The 22834-nt window shown below is 55.6% G+C and overlaps 1 protein-coding gene across 9 annotated transcripts in view; it reads left to right on the top strand.

Annotated features, from left to right (window-relative positions):
* MARK2 (microtubule affinity regulating kinase 2) overlaps positions 1-22828 on the top strand; it is a 51372-nt gene extending 28544 nt beyond the window's left edge. Inside the window, exons 1-19 of one of the 9 annotated variants that reach the window (XM_025046194.1) lie at positions 3655-4048; positions 8567-8746; positions 8991-9044; positions 11698-11746; positions 12076-12141; positions 12230-12300; positions 12508-12564; positions 13290-13526; positions 13961-14080; positions 14185-14284; positions 14360-14472; positions 15392-15524; positions 15757-15938; positions 16257-16354; positions 17156-17317; positions 17950-18207; positions 19197-19223; positions 21273-21317; positions 21906-22266. In XM_025046194.1, the coding sequence (XP_024901962.1) occupies positions 8612-8746; positions 8991-9044; positions 11698-11746; positions 12076-12141; positions 12230-12300; positions 12508-12564; positions 13290-13526; positions 13961-14080; positions 14185-14284; positions 14360-14472; positions 15392-15524; positions 15757-15938; positions 16257-16354; positions 17156-17317; positions 17950-18207; positions 19197-19223; positions 21273-21317; positions 21906-22266 (2268 nt within the window). In that variant the 5' untranslated portion in view covers positions 3655-4048; positions 8567-8611. Of the gene's footprint in view, positions 1-3632; positions 4049-8566; positions 8747-8990; positions 9045-11697; positions 11747-12075; positions 12142-12229; positions 12301-12507; positions 12565-13289; positions 13527-13960; positions 14081-14184; positions 14285-14359; positions 14473-15391; positions 15525-15756; positions 15939-16256; positions 16355-17155; positions 17318-17949; positions 18208-19196; positions 19224-21272; positions 21318-21905 lie in introns of those variants that run through there. The other 8 variants (XM_006911174.2, XM_025046192.1, XM_015588833.2 and 5 more) reach the window with 8 other exon arrangements.
* The last annotated feature ends 6 nt before the right edge of the window (positions 22829-22834 follow it).

Genomic DNA, 22834 nt, shown 5'->3' with positions numbered 1-22834 from the left:
CTCTTAGCTAAGAAGTGTCTGGAGAACTCTTTGAACAAAAGGATTGAGGATAAACAAGGGATGAGAGGGTTTACTTACCTGGATCACTTAAAAGAAGGCATTATATGATAGCTGGAGCTTTACATTGAGTGCATGTGTATCTGTGTAGCTCTTCATACCGTGGTTCTGCTCCCTTTCCTACACCGCAGCCAGAGTGGTGGAGCTGGGGTCCCACCGCAGGTCTAACTCCAGAGGACGCCCTTCACCACCACACCAGATACAGCCAGACAGCGTGCTAAAAACATAAATTACTTGGCAAAGAAAGGGAAGTTAGAGGGAGGCCCAGGCACCTCAGCTGCACTGGTTAGTTTCCATCAGCTCCCCACAATCTTCTGTAAAGTGAGCCAAACCTTTCTGCTGCAGGCTGCCTTCTGCCTCCCCCAGAGCTCAGGGCTGCTGGCAGGCTGGCGTGCTCCTGTGATATGGAGAAACTTGTTGGTCTCCATGGTTACAGTAACTCACTGGTAGGGGAGGAGCTGAATGGAGTGCGAGGCTGGCAGTGTGTGCTTCCCCCAGCCCTTGGCACCATGTGGTACGGGTATGTCAGCTGTTTCTTGGGTCTTCTCTGGGAGGAAGGAGTTAAGGAGCTGTTGAGGAAGGGAAGAACAGGCACACCTTCCTTCTCTTGGCTACTCGGAGGGCAGAGGCGTGGCTGCCTTCTCATTCACCTGCTCCTCTTGGCCCGAGTGGTTTTGTTAGGAAAGGGTCCTTTTGGTGTGACGGCCCAGCCATGGTAGAAATGTGACTTCTCCTGGTACTAGAAGGAGTACCAGCTTTGCTGCACTGGTAGTTGTCTCAGAGGACCCCTTGAGATGGGAAACAAAGGTTCCTGCCCGAAAGTGAAGAGAGGTCATAGGAAACGTTGTCGAGACCTTATCGCACAGGAGACACCATGGTCAGCACTGTGCGAATTTCCTCATTTCATAGTCACACCGATCCTGCGAAGTGGTTATAGCTAGTGTCCTCGTGTCTCAAGTGAGGAAACTGAGACTTAGAGATGTCAAGTAATCTTGCTCGTGTTCAGTCAGCTAGTAAGGAGCAAAGACAGGGCTCCTGCCCAGGTCCGTCTGCCTCCAGAGCCTTGCTGTGCTGTCCCACCTCCCTTTACACAGCAAGCGGAGATACCGAAGTGAGTCTCATGTGCAGTTCCCCTCCTCCAAGTTTCTAGAAGGCCGGGACCAGATCTCTCTGAACTTTGCAACTGGCTCTGGCTTGGCACTCAACAACGGTTTGCTGAATCCCCAATGGTAACTGGGGAGTGAGATACAGACCAAACGCGGTGAGCAGATTCTCAGGAGTGAAGTGGTGCTGAAAGCTTCTGAGGCTCTGGTTACTCAGTAGAATCCACTGGGTCTGAAAAGGATCCCAGCATTCCAGGTGGCTCTGAAGACAGGAGACTGCGGGGTGCTCATTGCATCGTGGCGTCCATGCACCTAGGGGAGTGAGCTGAAGGTGGCTCGATTCTGATCTCCTGCCAGGTTCTTGCCTGCTGGTCTTCCCAGGCAGGCCCCGGCTTCAGCTGTGGCTGCTTTGAGGCCCGGCTGCAGTGCCGGTCTCCCCGCTCTGTGGTGAGGCTTGTAGCTCAGAGAGTAAAGGGCAGAGACCTTACCCTTGCTTTTGGCTTTGTGCTTCAGCTGCAGGCTCTGCTGGTCTCCTTTGTTAGGGAGGGACCCACCCTGGCTGGGAAAAGGGAATAGCCCTTTGAGTTTGACACAGCCCCACCTCCCCTCTACAATGGGGTATTAAGGGTAGGTGGGGGTCCTAGGTGGAGCTATCACAGTTAATTTCAGGGGTGGGAAGTGCATCCATCCTCTCTGCAGGTCAGTGCTTACCACAGCTTTATAAGATCTCTCCTACCCAGAATGCTCCACTGGTTTATTGACTGTTGGCAGTTGAGAATGACAGTTGCTGGGGATCAAAGGATGCAAAGAAAGCTCCTGGATGCAGTGAAGGAGGAAGGGTTAAAGAACTAGTGACTTGCCAGGGCCACGTGACTTTTCATCTCAGTCCTACCCCATCTCTCTCCAGCCTCTCTTTGAGGTCAGTGCTTGGTACTTTCTCAGTAGAGAAAACCCCTTCCTGCCTCCTGAAAATAGGATTGGGGAAACAATCCTTCAGTCGCACTGCAAAGCCCTAGCGACTAGAGAAATAAAGCCGTTTGATCCCACTCTGGCTTCTGAGTAAAGGGGCACAGGTGGTCCCAGGCCAGCCTGGGCCCAGGGTCCAGAATAAACCCCGACATCTTCCACTGAGATCAAGGCCCACTTTAAGGAGTGAGAGGAAGGGTCGCTATGGGACCACCTGGGTAGGCCTTCACCACTGGCCTTAACCTGACATTGGCATTCTTGTGGTCCCAGGCAGCTTTCTCACGTCTTCACATCTTGCCCCTTCTAGGCTGGAGGAAGAGCCAGGGACTTATCTTCTTTGCTGGGGGGTGGGGAGGGAGAGCATATTAAGCATCAAGAAGAGTTGATGAGCTGGTAAAGGGGACAGCAGAGTGATGAAGTAGGCACGGAAGCCCTGGGCTCCAGTCCCAGCTCTGCATGGGAGGCTGTAGGACCTTGGACAAGTCTCTTCACCTCTGTGCTTCAGTTTCCTATCTCTAAAATGGGTGCTTTCTGGTGTGGAGAACACAGGAAGTATGTGCTGGCTGACGGTGGTATCAGAAATGTTGAATGTTGTGTGTAAGGCAAACACGGAAGTAGCATGATCTCCAGGTGTCTGTGCTCAGGTGCTGGGCACAGAGGAGCTTTTGCCCTTCCCTAGAGGGAATTATGGCCTAGCAGCATGTGGTCTTCAGTGAGTTGCTTCATGGGAAAGATCCTAGCCAAGAAGAGTAGAATGAATACGAAGTTGATCAGGGAACCGGAAGAAAGGCGGGGACTAGAACACAGCGGGGGACAAGGAGGGGCTCCACCTCGCTGCACAGTCAGCAGGGGCTTTGCAGGGCGAAGGTGTGAGGAAGGTGTGAGAACTGCCGCCCCTGCTGCCCCTAGGCCCTCCCAGAAGCAGGGCTGGGAGGGACTCAGAGGGACATTTGGTTTGTTACCCAGCCTTTGGGCAAAATTTAGGGTTAAACATCTCATTCTCTTGTCAATGACAAAGATTCTTAGTCTAGAACCCATAGACCTCTAAGGGGCTTCAAATTCCCCAGGCCCCCTGAAATTATGTCCAAAGTAGTTTGTAAGTATGATATGCATTTTTCTAAGGTTAAACACAGCTTTTCATGGAGTAGGAGGTCCATCTGCCACTGTTGGATGGCTGCTTTCTGCCCAGCGCCTCCCCTACCCTTGTTCTCAGGGGGTGACTTGCTGGCCTTGCCCCTGTCTGGGTCAGCAGGTCTCATTCACTCGTACTCCTTCCTGCCCCATCCCGCCCCACGGCAGATTTGAGCCCTAACCCAGCTCCCCACCTGCTGCAAGTGAGATAAAGACTTTATGACAGTCTTGGCTGGACTGCGTCTCCTCCTCACCCTCTCCCAGCTGTTACCCAGCCGAGCACCTTGGGGAGGGTGGGGCAGCCCACTTCCGGGGAGGGGGAGGGGAAGGGAGAAGGAAGTTGATCTAAACCCGCCCCTTTCTCTCTCAGTCTCCCTTCCTTCCTGTTCCCCTCCTGCCCCTTTCCTCCCACCTGGCTCCTGGTGTACTATCCTAAAGTGCATGCATTTCCTGGCCACTAGGCCCTGGCCCGAGAGAAGCCGCGGGGCTTTGCACCCGTTGCTCTCCTTGCCAAGCCTGGTCTCTCTCTACTAGTGGTGGTTTCGGTTGCGACACAGTCCAGGTTCCCAGGCAGGAGCCGCTGGGCCTGGCTGCTTCGCTACTTTTCACTGAGGAGGTGGTGGAAGGTGTCGCCTGCTTCGGCTGAGTAAGGGTGGCTGGCGGAGCCGCAGCCCCCGCCCTGGGCCTGGCTCTTCCCGGCCTCTGTACTTTGCCCTCGCTGCCTGACAGGTTCTGCTGTGGGTTCTGCTGAATGGAAGTCGCTGGTAGTCCTTGTCCCTTTCTCCAGCCGGGTATGTTTTCCCCTTTTTTTTTGTTCTGAGATCACCCTTGCCTCCTTCTTCTCTCCCACCCAAACACAGGATCTGTAAAGAATTGCTAAAGGGAGCCAGGCACTGACACAGGGTAGTAAAATTCAGGGGAAGGATAAAGAGTCATTGGCCGGGAAGGGAAGAGTGGCCACTAGGAGAGTTCCCCTTAGATCAAGTCAGCAGGCTCAGCCTGAGTGAAAGGAAGGGGCTGGTGACGGCAGAGGCCCAGCTGGTGACGGCAGAGGCCCACTCTGGTACTCCAGTGAGGGGAGACTGGGCTCTAGGCCCAGGGCTAGTGCCCAAGGGACACTTTTCTCCCTCCACTCCACAGAGCCTGGGCTTACTTTGCCCCTGGCCAGGGAACGCTTGTCACCCCTCCCAGTTTGGCCCTTTCCCAGTCCTGGGGAAGCCTCAGGACACTCGAGGCCAGCTGTGCATGCCGAGCCCCAAAGCAGAGCTTTTCCAGGGGCGAACTGACGGTGGGAGCCTCCAGCATTAGGGAAGGGGCCCTGCCTACCTGAGTCAGCGCTGGGCCTCTCGGGGTGGAGACTGTCTTCCGGGCAAACCTGGCACCACGCCTGGGCCGAGCTACGAGATCCCAGGTTGAAGGGCCCACTGGATGTGGGACTCTTTTTCTTTTATCCCTCACGTCCTATGTCTCTCCTCCCCTCTACCAAGGACCCCAAAACTGTTTAGGCCCTACTTCTGAACCAGGCCTGTGTGGTGTACCATTTGATTCCAAATATTGCCCCAAAGGGTGACCCCTTTTCCTTCTGAAGGCTGCCTGGGAGCCCTGGGGTTCACTTTCCACAAATGCCCTCAGACCTCTGGGACCTGCCTGGGTGTGATGTCGGCCAGAGCTCTGGGAATGTCTGGTGTTCGTATCTTAACTGTAAGCAAGGAGGATCGAGGTAGAGGGGAGAGCGTGGCTTTAGCCAGGTCCTGCTTAGCTGGCCCTCAAGGGCAGCTGGTCTTCAGCCCTCCATCCTGTTGATGAGGTCTGGGTCCAGGCTGAGTGCACCTAAGCGGAACCATGGAAGGGACTCCGTAGTAGCCACCCCGTTCGCTTACCTCCTCGTCAGCCCTCCAGGAAGCGGCCTCGCATGGGGCCCTGGTCAGAGAAGCATCTTCTACTGGAGACTCTCTCCTTGCTGTCCTTCCTACCTGTGGGCTTTCCTCGCCCTCTCCCCCATCCCTGCTGTGGGAGACATCGTACAGCCTAGAAGAGGCAAGGGGATCAGGGGACTGCACGCTCGGAGTCTCGAGAGCTGGTGCTTCAGTCCTGACAGGGGAATGGGCGGCTTTTGGAGCAGGGAATCAAAGAGCACACACCAGTGTCCTCTGCTTCTCTGGGTCCTGGACAAGCAGAATCTTCTCTCTCAACTGTCCCGATAACACCTAGCGTCGTGGAACCAGCCCTTCCCATCTGCCCCGTCCAGTCCCCTCTGGGAAGGCTATGAGTGCTAGTGTGGGCTGGCAACGGGGGCCGGACGGGAGGGTGGCCGACACCCAGCCTGGACCTTTCTCCAGCAGGAAGGGCCATAGCATCTCTTGTCGGCCTCTGTCTGCGCTCCAGCTGGCTTAGAAGGGTTTGATGTAGATGCGGAAGTCTTATTGACAGTGAGACTTCTGGCTTTATGGACGGTAATATTTGGGAACTAGAAATAATAGCAGTAATGGTTGCTCTTTACTGACTAACCGTCGGGTGAAGCATTTTATGCATGTTCTCTCATCTACCCAATGTGAAGTAGGGAATATTTTATTGCCACTTTACAGATGGGAAGCTAACACTGGTAAGTGAGGCGGTCAAGTTCTATTGGACAGAGTTCTTCGACCTCCCCAGACTATCTGCCGGCCCCGTCAGGTGTGATCACGCCATTAATCTTTTGCATGCTTTCCTTCCCCCTTTGTAATAATCTCTTCTCCCTCTTAAGGATGGCGTTGATCGTTATAAAGTTAACATGTGCTGAGTAAGTGGCAGATTTAGGACACGCACCCCGGCAGTCTGTCTCTGGCATGTACACTCTTAAGCCCCTCTTGTGGTTGTTCATGTTCCTTGAAGTCCAGCATGCAGCTGAGCCTGGCGGGGAATGCTGTCCTGCTGTGCCACACAGACCAGCCCCTGGGGCCAGAGACACCAAGAGGGATGGACAGAGCGCAGTGCCGGACAAGCAGCAGGATTCCCCGGTGGGGCTTCAGACAGGCAGAGGGCCCAAATCCTCGGGTAGACATTGAATCCCTATTCCACATTTTGAAGACTTGGTGACTGCCGTCATCTCCTCAGAAAAGAGGGGCATGACAAGAATCTAAGGAGGTGAATTCGAGGTTGCCAAGGAAACTTTTCCACTCATCTTCCTCTCGTAGGAGTTGGGGCAGAGGGGAGGTTTTCCCTGTTTCTGGCCCCTCAGGTGGGCGGGGCGGGAGGCAGGCAGGTGGCACCTGCAGGGAGATGGGGCTGAGACGAAGTAGGCCATGGAAGCCAGGCGTTCAGGACCCTGATGGATGGGAATTGTTCTTTGGTAGACTCACCCAAGTGCAAGTACCAGCAAGGCCTAGAAATGTCCTTCTCTTCAAGGGGTGTGAACCCTAGAGTTCCTTTTGGAGGGAAAATAAAAACAGGTATTTGGAAATCTGCTGGTCTAGCAAATGCTGTTTGAGGACCAGCCAGGCTTAGGTGAACTACGGGGTGCCTGGAGACCAGAGCGCAGGAGAGCGCTACGGTCCAGAGTGGACAGATGGCAGAGGCTTTGGGGACTTTGACTTGCAGAGGAGAGAACGCTCCCTGAAGGGCCAAGGAGGTTAAAAGATGTCAGGAACCTCTCCCTTCAGAGTCTACCATACCCGTGAGTTCTTTCTTCCTTGTGCTTCTGGGATCTGAGTTGAGCAGCTCATCCCAAACCAGCCAGCAGCTAAGCTACTATGCAGAGAGAAAGGAAAGCCCTCTTGACACAGTGAAGAAACGGAACATCAGTAGATACTTATTTTGTGTTATTGTTGGTTTTCTGCCTGAAAAGCAACTGGTTGGGGAAGCAAGCTTCTTGCTCAGGAAGGAACCCTGGACAGTTCCTTTGTGGTAGCAAGTCATTCCATGGCCACTCTGAATGGTTCTGGGCTGAGGCTCTGGGAGCAGCTTTGTCCCAGTATGCTGGAGCAGTGGCATCAGGTGTTCTTCGAGAGGTAATCGGGGCTGTAATCAAGACTTAGACCAGAGTCTTAACAGTTTTACTGAGATGCAATTCACATACCCTACGGTTCACCCATTGAAAGCGTACAGTTAAATGTCTTTTGGTAAATTCACAGAGCTGTGTATTCATCACCACAATCCCCCAACCCTACTTTGTCCTCAGCCCTCGACAAGTCTCCTTTCTGTCTCGGTGGATTTGCCTATTCTGGACATTTCATAGAAATGGAATTATACAATATGTGGGCTTTGCGACCGGCTCCATTCACCTGGTATCATGTCTTCAAAGTTCACCCAAGTCGTAGCGTGTGTTAGTGCTTCATTTCTTTAAATTGCCAACAAATATTCCACTGTGTAGATATTCCACAGTTTATCTGTTCACCAGTTGATGGACATTTGTGGTGTTTCCATTTGCTGGCTATTATGAACATGGGTATCATGAATGTATATTATTGTATGAGTTTTGTGTGGATGCGCATTTTCATTTTTCTAGGAATGGAAGTGCTGGGTCACATAGTAATTCTATGCTTAGCCCTTTGAGAACAATACAAGTCTTCATAGGGTGTATAATTTTTTCTGGACCATACCTTCTTTGTGTTATGTTTACGTACTTGTTCAGTGCTGTTGTCATCATTTCTGCCTCCTCACACCCTATCCGAGCGATGGGTTATCTAAGGAGGGCATACTGTTGCCTCTCTTGGACCCTGTCATTCGGTTCATTCATTGCACAAGTATTCATTGGGCATGTACCATAGTCCAGTCTGTCTAGGTGCTGGAATGTATCAGTGAGTAAGTGATACATCTTGAGCTTCCATTCCATCGGGATAGACAGCAAATCAGTGCGAAGCGAGAAATAATAAAGGTAAATGTAAAGTGTTGGGTGGCAGTGAGTGCTTCAAAGCCATTCTGGTGGTGCTGCTCCTGCGCCTGTGAGATGCAGCCTTCTCACAGTGAACAGGCAACGGGGTGGACAGTAGGAGGCGCTGTCCCACGTGAGGTGGAGGAGCTGTTGGGTTATCAATGGGGGTTTGTTTTGCCAGGCGGTGGAGCCAGACGGGACAGCTCAGGTCCTGAGCTCTAACGCCCACAGGATGTTGGCACTGGACCTTGGGCTGTGCTCTTCTGGAGGAAAGACTGGCTCTCTTCTCACCATCTTGTCCCTTTTAACCCGTCTTATGATTCTTTGATTCTTCGCATTTCTGCTGGCTCCTTGGAATTGGCTCCAACACACCCAGCCTTTTACATGTTCTGCAGAGCGGTAGGGGGTGTGGGGACTGGAAGGGCAGCACAGTTACAGATGTGCGTTTTCCACCCTGCAGCCCACCCTGGGACACCTCGACTCCAAGCCCAGCAGTAAATCCAACATGCTGCGGGGCCGCAACTCAGCCACCTCTGCTGACGAGCAGCCCCATATCGGCAACTATCGACTCCTCAAGACGATTGGCAAAGGTAACTTCGCCAAGGTGAAGCTGGCTCGGCACATCCTGACTGGGAAAGAGGTGAGTGCTGGGGTTGAGGACATGGCAGCATTGCCCAACTGTTGACACCCCTGTAAGTAGTGGTGGGACTGCTACCACAGCCAACCTCTTGTTTGTCAGACAGAAATGAAATCTGAAGATATAGGGATGCCAAGAGGGATGGGACAAAAAGGAGGTGGAAATAGAAAGGAGAAAGTAGATTTCAGTCCTGGGTTTAGCTCAGTTGAAGAGGTAACCTTGGGCTTTTTTTTTGTCCCATCTTCAGGTAGCTGTGAAGATCATTGACAAGACCCAGCTGAACTCATCCAGCCTCCAGAAAGTAAGTGTATACAGCACCTGTCAGTCTCTTAAGCCTCTCAGGGGTCAGTGATTTGCTGATCCCATTTGAATACCCATTTTAAACTCTCTGGTCATTTCACTGTCCCCCCATTTCTCTCTATGACGCTGCTACTTTTTGTTGGCTCCTCTGTGTTGGCACCTCCCAGTCAGGCTTCCTGGTACAGGCACTGGCTCTTCAGGAGTCTTGCTGCCCCCTCCTAGCCACGTGGCCTACCTGTCCGACCTACTTGCTATATCACGCTATCTCCTGGCCTGTGGCCAGCCCTATGCAAAAGTACTTGTTTGTAGTTATTACTAGAAACACATTCCAAGATCTGGAATGATCCAAGGTGGGTAGCTCTAGAAGTACAGGGATAAGAAGATATAGGAACCTTCCCCTGGATTCTGTGCCAGCTGCATTTTAGAGAATGAGTATTTAAGACTGGGATTTTTAGAAGCTAAACTCATTTCATGCCTCTGACAGTGAGTGCAGACTAAGGACAGGTGCTCCCAATTTTCCTTCTCACTTCTAGGCTCCTCTTGGCTAAAAGTCACAAAGTCATGTGCACGTAGTCTTAGGTAGATGAGGTTGGACTTTTCCCTTCCCTCCTTGACTTACAGTGGGAAACAGGTCTGTCTTAGCTGGTTGGTGAACCCCTCCCAGTGGGAACACGTGTCCCCTGCTCAAGAAACTATGAAAAGCTGGTAGGATGGAGGAAAGGAGACTTTCGTTTGTGAAAGGGGGACAGCTTCCAGTGACTGGTTGTTGAAGAACGGGGAACTCTGTGCCCCTGCCCCTATCCTGGGCTCCGGCAGCCAGCGGGAGGACGAGGTCTCCCATCTGGCTCCCACAAAGCTGCCCCTGTTCCGGTCAAGTCAGATTTCTTTGGCGCCCTCATACTCCCACTAACCCGGTTCACATTTCTGACCTGGATTCACCTGGTGCTTTTCATCTTGTGGCAGATTGAAGTTTTCTTTTCATGAGCACACTGTTGTTTGAGTTAGGAGAGGGCATAACCTCGTGCTAACAGAGTCAACTACAGTGACATCTGGCAGCTTGGGACTAGGGGTTGGGAGCTGTTATCGAGAGACGTGCTCAGAGTCACTGTGTGAGCTGAGGTTCCCTGACAATGACAGCCAGAACCAAAGTGTTTACTATTTTTTATTATTTGTGGGATCCCCTTAAAGTTCTTTGGTTTAAAGGGAGCATTGCTGTCATCACCAGGGCTTCCCTGCTTGGAGCTTTCCAGAAGGAAGGGAAAGATGGCTACTCTTGACAGGTTGGCTCAGACCCCACAGAGTAGGACCCAGGTTGGTGTGGGCCATTTGGTCTTTGAAGCAGCCCGCCTGCCATCACAGTGACTGCCAGAGTCAGCCCGGCCATCTTATTTCCCACCTCATTTTCTCCCTGACCGGGTGAGAGGCCCAGTACCAGACAAATGTAGACGTTTTAAAAGCCTTTCAACGTACTCTGTTGCTAAGGCCAATCTGATTCTGGCCAAATCATTCTGTTTAAATTTGATCCCAGCAACGATCTCTAAACGAGGAACACTGGAGAAGCTAGCCCCCTCAGGGTTCTAGACAAGCCTAGAAAGCTCCATGCTGTCCATGGAGAAGGCCCTTCCAGGCCAGGTGAGCACTCCTCGGGGGAAGAACCCCGGCAGCTGCCTCCAGACCCCATGCCGTTGCTGCTCCCCATTACTACCCCTGAGGTGCTGTCCAGGATTTTTTGCTTCTTCATCCAAGACAACTGCTGGGCTCCAGCAAGAGAAGGGCGCGAAGATCCGAACCGGGTTCCTGAAGATTGGGAAGCCTGTCTCTTCTCATTTCCAGCTCACGGACGCCCTGGGATCTCATTAAAGGAAAAAAAGTGTTCACTTCATTTCATAAACTATACTCCAGACCCCCCGTCCCCAAACAAAACAAAACAAAACTAGTTCTGCTCTTTGTGCAAATGGTGAGGCCTGGAAGTTACAGAAGCCCCGCCTCCAGTTCTCTGGCCCCCGCAGAGGGGATGGAGTTCATTTCTGTCATCTTTCTTTATGGAAATGTATGGTTTGGAGTCCGTGATTTTGTTTCACAAAGAGAGCGTGAGTGTGTGGAGGTGGATTTGATTAAAATTGGCATCAGCTATATATAGGAGTGGCTTCTTCTGTCCCCACCCAGAGGCCCAGGAGAGAAAGGCCTGCTCACCAGTGCAGAGCCCTCTGACTTCTGTAAAGCAGAAGATGACGGGGTCCCCCTTCAGCTCTCCCTCCACCACACACAGACCAAGCCGGAGTCGGTTTTGTCACTGAACTTCAGTTCTGAATATTCATGTACATGGTTCACGCTCCCTCTTTCAGAGGAACCCAACCAAACCCGCCTGCTGTGTGGGGGCAGGATTTTGGGTAGACTGCGGCAGAGGGTGTGGCTGGCTTACCCAGCTGCTGCACCTCCGGCACATGCCATCAGAGCCCAGTGCTCCTCCCACTGACCCTTCCTGCCCTCCTCCCCTCTCACCTGCTTCTCAGCCATCAAGGGTGGGCATGGATGACCCGGACAACTACCGCATTTCTTTTCCTTGCCCGTTTTCTCTTTTGGAAAAAGAATCCTAGCAGTGGCTCTGTTTGGATGTGACCTGAGGGCATGACCCCTGGTATTTTATTTTCCAGCTCTTCCGCGAAGTAAGAATAATGAAGGTTTTGAATCATCCCAACATAGGTGAGAACCAGCTGTCATCCCTTTCTTCCCCCGCAGCAGGGCTCCACATGCCAGCATGTAGCCCAGCGTGAGGTCCTCCCCGTGAGCTTCTTCCTTCCTGGAGCCCAGAATCTTCAAGGATGCTTCCGGGGCGCCCAGGCCTACATCCAGCTCTGTCTCTGGCACCCAGAGCTGTCCTTAGGGGTGTGGCTGTTCTGAAAGGAACATGTCCTTGGGAAGGTGGAGTATGAAAGGGGGAACTTTATCCCTAGGGTGCCCTGTACATGTTGGGGCTTGACGTCTGGCCCCTGCTACTTCTCTGACTCCTGGATTGGCCTTTTCTCTTGTAGTTAAATTATTTGAAGTGATCGAGACTGAAAAAACGCTCTACCTTGTCATGGAGTATGCCAGTGGAGGTAGGTATGGAACTACCTCTTCCTGCTGTGCGCCTCCTTCCCCCAGCCCCAGCAAGCTCTGACCCAGACCTGCCCCTGTCTCTTGCAGGAGAGGTGTTCGATTACCTAGTGGCTCACGGCAGGATGAAAGAAAAAGAGGCTCGGGCCAAATTCCGCCAGGTGGGTGACTTCCTCCCCGGAGTATGGTCCCGACCTCAGCCCTTTGGGCTGGCATACAAGTAGGGGCTGCCTGTCTATAAGTGTTCTTTTGAGGGTCCTTTGATATCTATGTGGCGACTTAGAACTAGGTCCTGGGGTCACAGCTCTGCCAGCCCCTGTGGCCTATCCTCAGGTGGCCCTGGGCTAACCCATCTTCCTTCCTTTCAGATAGTGTCTGCTGTGCAGTACTGCCACCAGAAATTTATTGTTCATAGAGACTTAAAGGTAAGGTGTGCTCTTACCCCCTGTGCCCGAGTCAGGGCCAGGTTCACCCTCCATTCACCATGACGTGTAACTATCAGGCCTCACTATTCAAGGAAACTCCATCCTTGAATTGTTTGGAGACCATGAGGAAGCCCCTAGGGCTACTTACGATTTAGGCTTTATAGCTGAATATAGGATCCCATTCCAGCCAGTGAGCAGAGGATCTCTGCTATTTTACCTCTCAGTCGTCACGTCACCTTCCAGTGCTGCCAGGCATGGCAGGAGGGCTCCAGACTGTGCTGGCCCTTCAGGTAGCCTGGTGGCTGAGCGAGGGAGGAATGTTGACTGTTCTCACAGCCGCGTCACAGCTGCTTTGCAGGCATGTGCACGCACTCACCTCTTTCACTGAGGCGTTAGAGTGCGGGGCTGCCTGGGAGACTCCCAGCCCGAGTCCTCGCAGATGCCCGTGATTGGCCCGGGCCTGCTCCAGAAGCTTTCCGCAGCTCGGGGCGTCTCCGGGCCTGCAGACCTCAGCTCTCACATGGCTGCCTGTGTGAGGAGCAGCGTGCTCTGCCCTCTTCCAGCTCAGCCTGTTCACACCAATCGAAGGCCTGCCCTGGAGCTGGTGAAGAAGGTTCTAGACGAGGGATGATTTTGTTGGTTTTCCCACCACCCTCAGCTCCTTCCTGTCCAGTGCCTTAGTGTGCTCCACTTGGTCCCTTTACATCTTCCATCTTACCTCCCAGGCAGAAAACCTGCTCTTGGATGCCGATATGAACATCAAGATTGCCGACTTTGGCTTTAGCAACGAATTCACCTTTGGGAACAAGCTGGACACGTTCTGTGGCAGTCCCCCTTATGCCGCCCCAGAGCTCTTTCAGGGCAAAAAGTATGATGGACCTGAGGTGGACGTGTGGAGCCTGGGAGTCATCCTGTACACCCTGGTCAGCGGGTCCCTGCCTTTCGACGGACAGAACCTCAAGGTGGAGTGCAGCGCAGGCCGCGATCATTTTTATTATTCCTCATTTCCTCTCGTGGCCTCCAGTCTTACCCCAAACCTGTCACCTTCGTCACTTCTCTACATTTCTTCCATGCCAGAGCCTCAGAGAAGGGCTTGCAAAAGGTAGCGATTTAAAAGGGCTTCTGCACCCAGCGTAATAACCTCAGTTCTTTTCTAGCAGACTGGGATCACTCGTGTGTCCCGTTCACCCTCCAAGGCCCTCAGGCCTACGGGCTGGCCAGGCCAAAGGGCTCAGGGCCTTTGACTTCACCGCATCTCTGAGAAGGGGCCAAGTCTGGGCTCTTTGCCTCCTACCGTATTGCATTTGTATCTGCTTGGCCGGTCTTAAGCTCTTCGGAGCCTCGATATTAGGTTTCCTCCCTTGGCCTTGGGCTGATTTAAATTTCCCTCCTACAGGAGCTGCGGGAACGGGTACTGAGGGGGAAATACCGTATTCCATTCTACATGTCCACAGACTGTGAAAACCTGCTTAAGAAATTTCTCATTCTCAATCCCAGCAAGAGAGGCACTTTAGAGGTGAGCAGCCGAGACCCCACTGGCTGGGAAGTCCCAGGTTTCTAAGGAAACTTTCAAGCTGAATCTCCCTCCTCTCTGCCCTTTCCCTTCCGTTTGCTCCCCAGCAAATCATGAAAGATCGATGGATGAATGTGGGTCATGAAGATGATGAATTAAAGCCTTATGTGGAGCCACTCCCTGATTACAAGGACCCCCGGCGGACAGGTGAGGCTGGGCCGGGCTGCTGTTGAGCCTGCATAGATGTCGGGACCAGCCTTAACTGTACGTCCCCCCATGCAGAGTTGATGGTGTCCATGGGTTACACACGGGAAGAGATCCAGGACTCGCTGGTGGGCCAGAGGTACAACGAGGTGATGGCCACCTATCTGCTCCTGGGCTACAAGAGCTCTGAGGTGTGTGCCCCCGCTCCATTCCCTGGTCTGGCCAGCCCTGCTGGTGGTGACACCCCCATGCTTCTAGCTCCAGTTGAGGGCGGAAGGTCCTCTCTGAGTAGATGTGCTCTGGTAGCCAACATCCTCTGGTCTTTGCTTTCGCTGATCTCTATCAGTGAATGAGTAGGGAAGCTGGTGGGGTCTGGGCCTGGGTCTGGGTCTGCACATGAGTGAGTAGATCTGGCTTGGTCTGTGGTGGTTAGACTGGGTCTAGGCCAGTCTGGCCAGGTCAGTTCTGTTTTGATGTAGAAATTTTGTTTCCACATGTTTGTATCTCTCCTTCTGGAAGAGTGCGTCTATGGGTCCGTGGGCGCATGGGTCCCTCTCTTTCTTAAAGAGTCTTGAGACTGTATTGCTTCTGCCCGGTGCTCGTGTCTGGGTGTATATAGCTCTGGGCATGTATTTCTATCCTGTCTGTGCATCTGGAGGCTTCATGAGCGTGCTGCCCGTCTGGATCACCGTGTCTGTGACTGAGTCCGTGGGTCTCTGGAGGGGGGCTGTTGTTCCTCTGCGTGTCCCCCCATGGACTCATGGCCTCCCCACCCTGCTCTCCCCTGGTGGTGGTGGGCTCCCTCTTTTCATTCTCCTCTTAACCTGCTCAGGAGGCATGGGGGGGTGGGGTGTCTCTGTGTCTGGATGTGTGTTCTTGGGGGAGTGTGTATCCCTCTCTGAGGGCAGGATCTTTGCGGGAGGTCCTGCGTCTCTGGCTGTGTTTGTCAGGGTCTGTGTAGGGGCACATGTGTCTCCACGAGAGTTCAGTTGCACATTGGTCTTTCAGGGCCTGTGTCTTATGTGAGCCTGGGGTGGATTTGTGTCCGGCAGGGCGATCATCCATAGGCGTTTCTGCCTGACTTCTGCCCTCCCTTTTCTGTTCTTGCAGCTGGAGGGTGATGCCATCACCTTGAAGCCCCGGCCTTCAGCCGATCTGACCAATAGCAGTGCTCCATCCCCTTCCCACAAGGTACAGCGCAGTGTCTCAGCCAACCCCAAGCAGCGGCGCTTCAGCGACCAGGGTGAGTGCTTTGCAGAGCTGCGGCTGGGAGACTCGCCCTCTGCTGAGAGGTCACAAGTTCTGGGGGCTTTGGATGACACAGCCGAGTTTCACTCTCTGTTCAGCCACTTACTGGACAAGTCCCTTCCCTCGGCCTCAGTGAAGTGGGATTTGCTGGGTCTCTGGCAGGACTGTAGGAGAGCACCGTGCGTGGGGCCCCGCCCTCACCCATGTCTGCTGTCCCTCTGGCCCAGCAGCTGGTCCTGCCATTCCCACCTCGAATTCCTACTCTAAGAAAACTCAGAGTAACAACGCCGAAAATAAGCGGCCTGAGGAGGACCGAGAGTCAGGGCGGAAGGCCAGCAGCACAGCCAAAGTACCTGCCAGTCCCCTGCCCGGCCTAGAGAGGAAGAAGACTACCCCCACCCCCTCCACGGTGAGCCACGCCATCCCTCTCCTCCTCCGAGCCAGCCCCGCTCCTCCTGCCCGGCCCCCGGCCCCCCCGGCTGGGTCTGTCCCCTCTAGGCGGCTCTTCTCTTAATCCAGACCCACTCCCTTTAGCTGCCTACCTGACCTTCCCTCCTGGGCCACTTGTGCTTACTATAGAAAGCCTGGCTCCCTCAAAGTAAAAGCAAAACCCTTTCTCCTGCCTTCGCCTCTCGTGGTAGAAGGTAGAAGGGAAACAGGTTTGCTGACCCTGCCGGTAGAGCGCTCCGGCTTTTGTGTGACGCAGTCCTGCCCTTTATCCCCACAGAACAGTGTCCTCTCCACCAGCACAAACCGAAGCAGGAATTCCCCACTTCTGGAGAGGGCCAGCCTTGGCCAGGCCTCCATCCAGAACGGCAAAGACAGGTGAGCAGGCCCAGGCCCTGCCCGCCACGCTCCCCAGGAGCCACCTCTCACCGCGGTGACATCTGTCAGCAGCATCACCTCCCCTCCCTGCTCCCTGGAGTTCCATCTTGGCTCTGTCCGGTCCAGCTTTCCCCACACCAGCACCTCCTCTCTGCCCTCCAGCCCCCCAGCCCCCGTCGCCTCTTCCCTGTGCTCCGGTGACCACTCCGCGGTCGTCTCCGCTGCCGTCTTGCTTCTTGACTGCAGCCAGGCACGGCTGCTGTGCTCCTCTAGGCATCAGTGCTAAGGCTTTGTTTTGGGGGCCCCAGCTCAGGGCAGAACCGAAGTGCCCACCTGAGAGGTATACGCATCCAGGGTAACTGCAGCTGTGCCCATGAGGGCAGAGCCACCCCAGCCTGACCGGCAGCATCTCTTGGTGTGTCATGTTCCTGGCTCCGTGTCTTCTGAGCTTAATGATCATTCCTCTTAGCAACACCCTGCTCTTCCTGAAGAGGAGACCCCCTTTTTCTTAGAATTCCTAGGAGACCAGTGCAGCCCGGAGACAGTTGCCCCGTCGGCTTCCCAGCACTTGTGGTTTCCTCCCCAGGCCCCAGCCTGCCTGGCCTTCCTCACCCTGCCCTCCGCTTCCTAGCCCTGCCTTCCTCGGCTCTGGCTGGCTTCCCCGTTGCTGCTGCTGGGGCTGACCTGCGTCCTGCCAAGCACCCAGCTCTGGCCCTTCCTGCCCCCCTTGCTTCTTAACCTGAGCCCTCTGCCCCCACCCTCTGCCCTAACCCAGGCCTCTCCGCTGCTTTTGTCTCCTAGCCTAACCATGCCAGGGTCCCGGGCCTCCACGGCTTCTGCTTCTGCCGCAGTCTCTGCGGCCCGGCCCCGCCAGCACCAGAAATCCATGTCGGCCTCCGTGCACCCCAACAAGGCCACTGGGCTGCCCCCCACGGACAGTAACTGTGAGGTGCCGCGGCCCAGGCAAGTGTGCTGGGGCAGCTGGTGCACCTGCTGCCCTCTGCCTGTCCCACCCCCTGCCCCCAACAGTTTCTTCCCACTTGGGGTCCTGCTCTGTTCTTATCTTCTTAGCCACAAGAAATGGCTTTGTCCCCTGCAGCCAGGAAGTGGAAGGAACAAAAAATAGCTTAATGCCCCTCTTCTCCTCCAGTTCTCCCTCTCAGAACAGATATGCCAGAAGCCGTCCTGAGGCTCCAGAAGGAAGCCTTTTTGTTCTGAGGCTTCCTGGATTTCCTTAGGACCCCAGGGACAGTCAGCATCACAGGGACTCAGTCCTTGAGGGTTGGTCAACATTGTCCCCTTGAGGTTCCAGTCTGCCTAGCTTCCGAGGAGCCACTTCTCTCCAGCCTGTTCTGCTCTCCACACACTATCCCTCCTCGCCTCCCCCCCACACACCATCTCCTGCCACCTCCCCTAGATGTCCTTCTTACTGGCGTCCTCAGTGGTCACACCCTACCTCGTGTGTCCTCCGTGATGGCTGCCTCTGCCCTAGCATCCTCCTTCCCTGTTCCCACCTCAGGGCTCCAGGTGCTTGGTGGTGCTGGCTTCCTCACGCCCTGATGCATTTCCCCCACCCCCACCTCTTTTTCCCACAGCACAGCCCCCCAGCGTGTCCCTGTTGCATCCCCCTCCGCCCACAACATCAGCAGCAGTGGTGGAGCCCCAGACCGAACTAATTTCCCCCGGGGTGTGTCCAGTCGAAGCACCTTCCATGCTGGGCAGCTCCGGCAGGTGCGGGACCAGCAGAACTTGCCCTACGGTGTGACCCCAGCCTCTCCCTCCGGCAACAGCCAGGGACGGCGGGGGGCGTCAGGGAGCATTTTCAGCAAATTCACCTCCAAGTTTGTACGCAGGTGAGTAGGGGCCTTAGGGCGGCACTGTGAGACCAGGCTTTCCTGCCCACCTGGGGGTGGGGACGGGGACACCTGGAACTGGGCTTGGGTCCTGGGGTTAGAAGAGGCCTTGGGAAGCCTAAGAAATTGGGTCTTTGTCAGCACCTCAGGTGTCCAGACTCTTCCTGTCCCTTGTCCCTCTCAGGCCTCCCCAGCCCCGTATACACACCCCTGGTTCTCTGGCCCCTGAGCAGATGGCCGATGCTGATGCCGCCTCCTCTCTGGGAGAGTGTGAACTCGGATGCTAAAATAAAGCCCCCCTCTTCTCTCCTGGGTTCCCATGGAAACTTATATTTGGTGACGCAGCTGCAAAGTCATGAGGTCTGAGCCAGGCTCGGCCGGCAAGGAGTTTTTCCTGGTCTCTTGTTTCGCCCCCTCTGACCTCCTTTCCCCCGACCCAGTTGGTTAGGTCCGGCTGCAGCCACTCCACTCTACTGCAGCCGTGTTCAGCCCAGCGTTGCCAGGATGAAGGCCATAAATGCAACAGCTGGTGGGGGCCCCGAGCAGCCTCGTCCCTTGCACCCTGATGCACTGATGCTTTCCTGTGTGGGGTCCAGAGTGGGGATTCTCTTCATGAGGTTTCTCACACCTGACCCCCTGACCACCCCAAAGAGACAGCTTTGATTCTTGAGGTGCATCCAGCAACCCAGCCTGTTGGGGTGCTCCCTGTCTGCCCTGCGCCTCTTCTCCCACCTTAGCATAGCTCAGGAAGCAGCTGGAGTAGCCAAAAGCCATGCCCCTTTGTAGCCCAGGAATGTAGGTGCGGGGCTGCGGGGAGGGGCGTGAGCAGACCGGGTGTCTGGGACTCTGGTCTCGCTGAGCGGCTCTTCCACAGGTGGGGTGACCCTTGAACCTATAAAGCCCACTCCCCACCTGCTTATCCACATACCGTCTTGTTGGTTTTTTTTATTTCTTTTTTTATTTTGTCTTTTTTTGTTTGTTTTTTTTAGAAATCTGTCTTTCAGGTTTGCCAGAAGGTAGGCGTTGAGCCCTCTGCGTGTGTGTCTGTGTCTGTGTCTGTGTCTGTGTCTGTCTGTGTCCTGCCTCTGTCACTAACTCCCCTTTTCTGGCTCCTGCTCCCTCTTCCATCTGCTAACCACATCTGTGTGGTCCTCTCTGCCATCTTAAAGGGACGAAGACGGCTCTGACTGGGCGGTCCCACGAGGCCACGTTTGCCCTCTCAGGGCAAATAGCTTTGAAAATGATGGGCCTGTCCTCCAGCAGAGGGGACCTTCTCAGGGAATTCTCCCTTTAAGATTGTCTCCTGCCCTTGGGCCCCCATCCCTGGGTTCCGGTCTTTGATCACAAGTGTCTGGTTCCTTTTTTGGCCCTTTTCACCTGTCTGTGCATGTGCTCTGAAGGGGCTACCCGGGTCGAAAGTGCATCTGCAATGGTATCTCATTCTGGGTCTCATGGGGTCCCCTTCTCTGGTCCCTGGAACTTCAGGGTTCTGTGATCTCTTGCCCCTGCCCTGTGGGATGGTAGGACATTGGAGGTACCACAGGGACACTGGGGTCCCAGGGCTTCAGTCTGATGCCTCCAGGCCCAAAAGAGCCTTTGCCTCACGAGTGGGGCACAGCACCCCCTTCTGGCAGCTCCTGCAGAACTAGGCCCACTGTGACCCCAGCACACCTCGTGCCTCCATCAGTATCTGGATGGACCAAACCGCCTCCCCTCTGGGCCGTGTTCTCCACATATGGCCCATGGCTTCCAGAGAGCCAGGAGCTGGGATGTTTAGGGCCGGGCCATCTTATCCCGAAGCCCTGGCGAAACAATGGGCGCTCCCCCGTCACCCAGTCATCTCCCTTCCTAGACAGGATCCTGGCTCTGCCACCTTTGGCCCTGTCCTCATCCTCTCTGAAGGCCTGGGTGGGCCAGATACCAAGGCGAAGACCGAGGGCCAGGTTGGGAGCCCTGGTTCCCCAAGGCTGTCAGCCCAGTCCCCGCTCTGGGGCTGGGACACCTGGCAGGCATATCAGTCCCCCAACTGACAGAAACGGCCAAGACAGGGTCTTCAGGCTTTCCCCCTTCCACCCACTGCTCCCCACCCAGCTCTTCACTGCATGGCTAGCTGTTGACTCATGGGGCCCAGTGGGGGCCTGCCCTGCAGGGCGCCTCCACCCACGGCGGGATCCAGGTGGGGCTGAGGAGAGCAGCCGGGCTCCTGCACAGCCCAGGCTCCCGGCTCACAGTGCGCTTGTCTGCATTCGTGTGTCTCTGGTGTTTTTGTGTTCCTTTTACATGTGCTGCTGCCGCTCTCTCTCTCTCTTCACACCCCTGCCCTCTTGCTGTCCCCAGTTCCCTGGCTCCAGGCACCCATCTTCCGGCCAGGAGCTGGAGAAGCCGCTCAGTGGGGCCAGACCTCTTCCCCACCCACCCTCCCGAGGTGTCTGCCCTGCCCTGCCCTCCGTCCTCCCTTCTGGACAAGCAGACGGCCTGGCAGCCTGGCAGGAAGGGGAGTTACCACAGACTGGGGGAGGCGGCTTGTCTGCAGCTGGCCTCAGGACCTTCTCTTCCCCACCCCGCCATCCCCAGGCATCTCACAGCAGTTCCAGAGCTTGGCCCCTTGAGCCTCCTGGGAGAGGCCTGTTTGCCCCTAGCCCCTTCCCTCCAAGAGGACTGTGGTTCTGAGACCTGGTCCAGTGGTGCAGACGACCACTCACAGCGGGAGCCCTGGCTGAGCTGGCCGGGATGCCGCTTCGGCTGTGACTGTGCTGACACGTGTGCCTGCACACCCACTCCCCCCTCCGTCCCAGAGTGGAACTCCTTCCCAGCATAGCCCTCTGGGAGTGTGGGGAGGGCCAGGCCCCCTGTGCGGGGCTCCCTGTTGGAAAGGGACAGTCGAGATGCCAGTGTGAGGTGCTGCAGAGCCAGGTTTGCCTGCCAGGTAATGGGCAAGTGGCCTTTGGGCTCGAGTCCTGCCCACCTACCAGTGGCACCTCCCTGGACCACCCTCACCTGGGTCTGCGGCGGCTGAAGGAGCGAGAGGTCCCAGCACTAAACTCTCCCTCGCTCTGTTTTTTGAGGAACCTGAATGAACCTGAAAGCAAAGACCGAGTGGAGACGCTCAGGTGAGAGGGCCGGAGCCAGCACCGGCCCTGCCCAGGCCGCCGGGCTTGCCGCGCGCCTCCTGCTCCTCTCCTTCGGCCACCTGGCTCTTCCTCTGGTGGTTCTGCCCTGTCGCCGCCCTCTCGGGGCCTCCCTTTCCTCAGAGAATCCCCGCACCCCAGCTCAGTAGATGTGGGCCCTGCTCCTCGGATCAGGTGTCTTCTGGAAGCAGGAGCCCTGGGCACCTGTTTGTGCCCCAGCTGCTTCTCCTGTCCAGCCTGTGGACTGCTCAGGGCTGCTGATCAAGTGCCTGCCCCCCTCTCTTCCCTGACCCTCCCGTCTTTGAAGGAAAGCATGGAACTGTCACCCCTGTCCCTGCCAGGGGCTGGCTCCACCTTCTCTGCCCTGGGAGACAGAGGTGAAGGACCGCCCGTACCTCTCGCCCTCCCTCTGCTCCCCGAACCAGGTCTGCCGCTCCCTCTGCCAGCCCGGCTGCCTCCTGGGCACCCTCCCGCTCTCCTCTCTGGTCTCAGGGTCCGTGTGCCAGGGTGGCTTCCCCATGGGTGGGGTGCCTTGGGCCCCTGCTGACGTGGCCTCTGCCCTCTCTACAGACCTCATGTGGTAGGCGGTGGAGGCACTGACAGAGAAAAGGAGGAGCTGCGGGAGGCCAAGCCACGCTCCCTCCGCTTCACGTGGAGCATGAAGACCACGAGCTCCATGGAGCCCAACGAGATGATGCGGGAGATCCGCAAGGTGCTGGACGCAAACAGCTGCCAGAGCGAGCTGCACGAGAAGTACATGCTGCTGTGCATGCACGGCACGCCCGGCCACGAGAACTTCGTGCAGTGGGAGATGGAGGTGTGCAAACTGCCGCGGCTCTCTCTCAACGGGGTTCGGTTTAAGCGGATATCGGGCACCTCCATGGCCTTCAAAAACATTGCCTCCAAAATAGCCAACGAGCTGAAGCTTTAACAGGCTGCCAGGAGTGGGGGGGCAGCGGAGGCGGGCCCGCTGGACTTAGCTGCTGGGGCCTCCGCTCCAACCCACCTGGGCGAGACTGCAGAGATGGATTGGCGTGTCTCCCCCTGCTGGCACTTCTCCCTCCCCGCCCTGCTCAGTTTTTCTTCCATGTTTGTGGGGATGAGAGATGGTTCTTTCCCCCCACACTTACCCCTGCCCAGAGAGTCCCCTTCCCCCCTCTCTCCCACAGGAGGCAAAGGAAGGGGAGGGGGGGCAGGGCTCCCCCTCGGTACTGCGGTTGCACAGAGTATTTCGCCTAAACCAAGAAATTTTTTATTACCAAAAAGAAAAAAGAAAAAAAAAATCCCAGCGGCCACCTTTCCTCCCTGCCCCATTGGGACAGTCGAGACTGGATCTGTGGGGTTTCCCGGGAGGGTGGCTCAGGGCTGGAACACTCTCAGGCAAGAGTGGTGGAGTTCCCTGTCAGGCCCTCCGCCAGGCCCACTTTGGGCTTCTCCCCTCTCCTCCCCTCCCTCCCCTCCCTCCCCTCCAAGCAAACCACCAGAGGTGGCCTTCCCCT

Source organism: Pteropus alecto, unplaced genomic scaffold (genome assembly GCF_000325575.1).
Source record: "Pteropus alecto unplaced genomic scaffold, ASM32557v1 scaffold43, whole genome shotgun sequence".
In the NCBI taxonomy this organism is placed as follows: Eukaryota; Metazoa; Chordata; class Mammalia; order Chiroptera; family Pteropodidae; genus Pteropus; species Pteropus alecto.
Note: the sequence above shows the minus strand (reverse complement) of the source record. Positions and strands in the feature narration are given on the sequence as shown.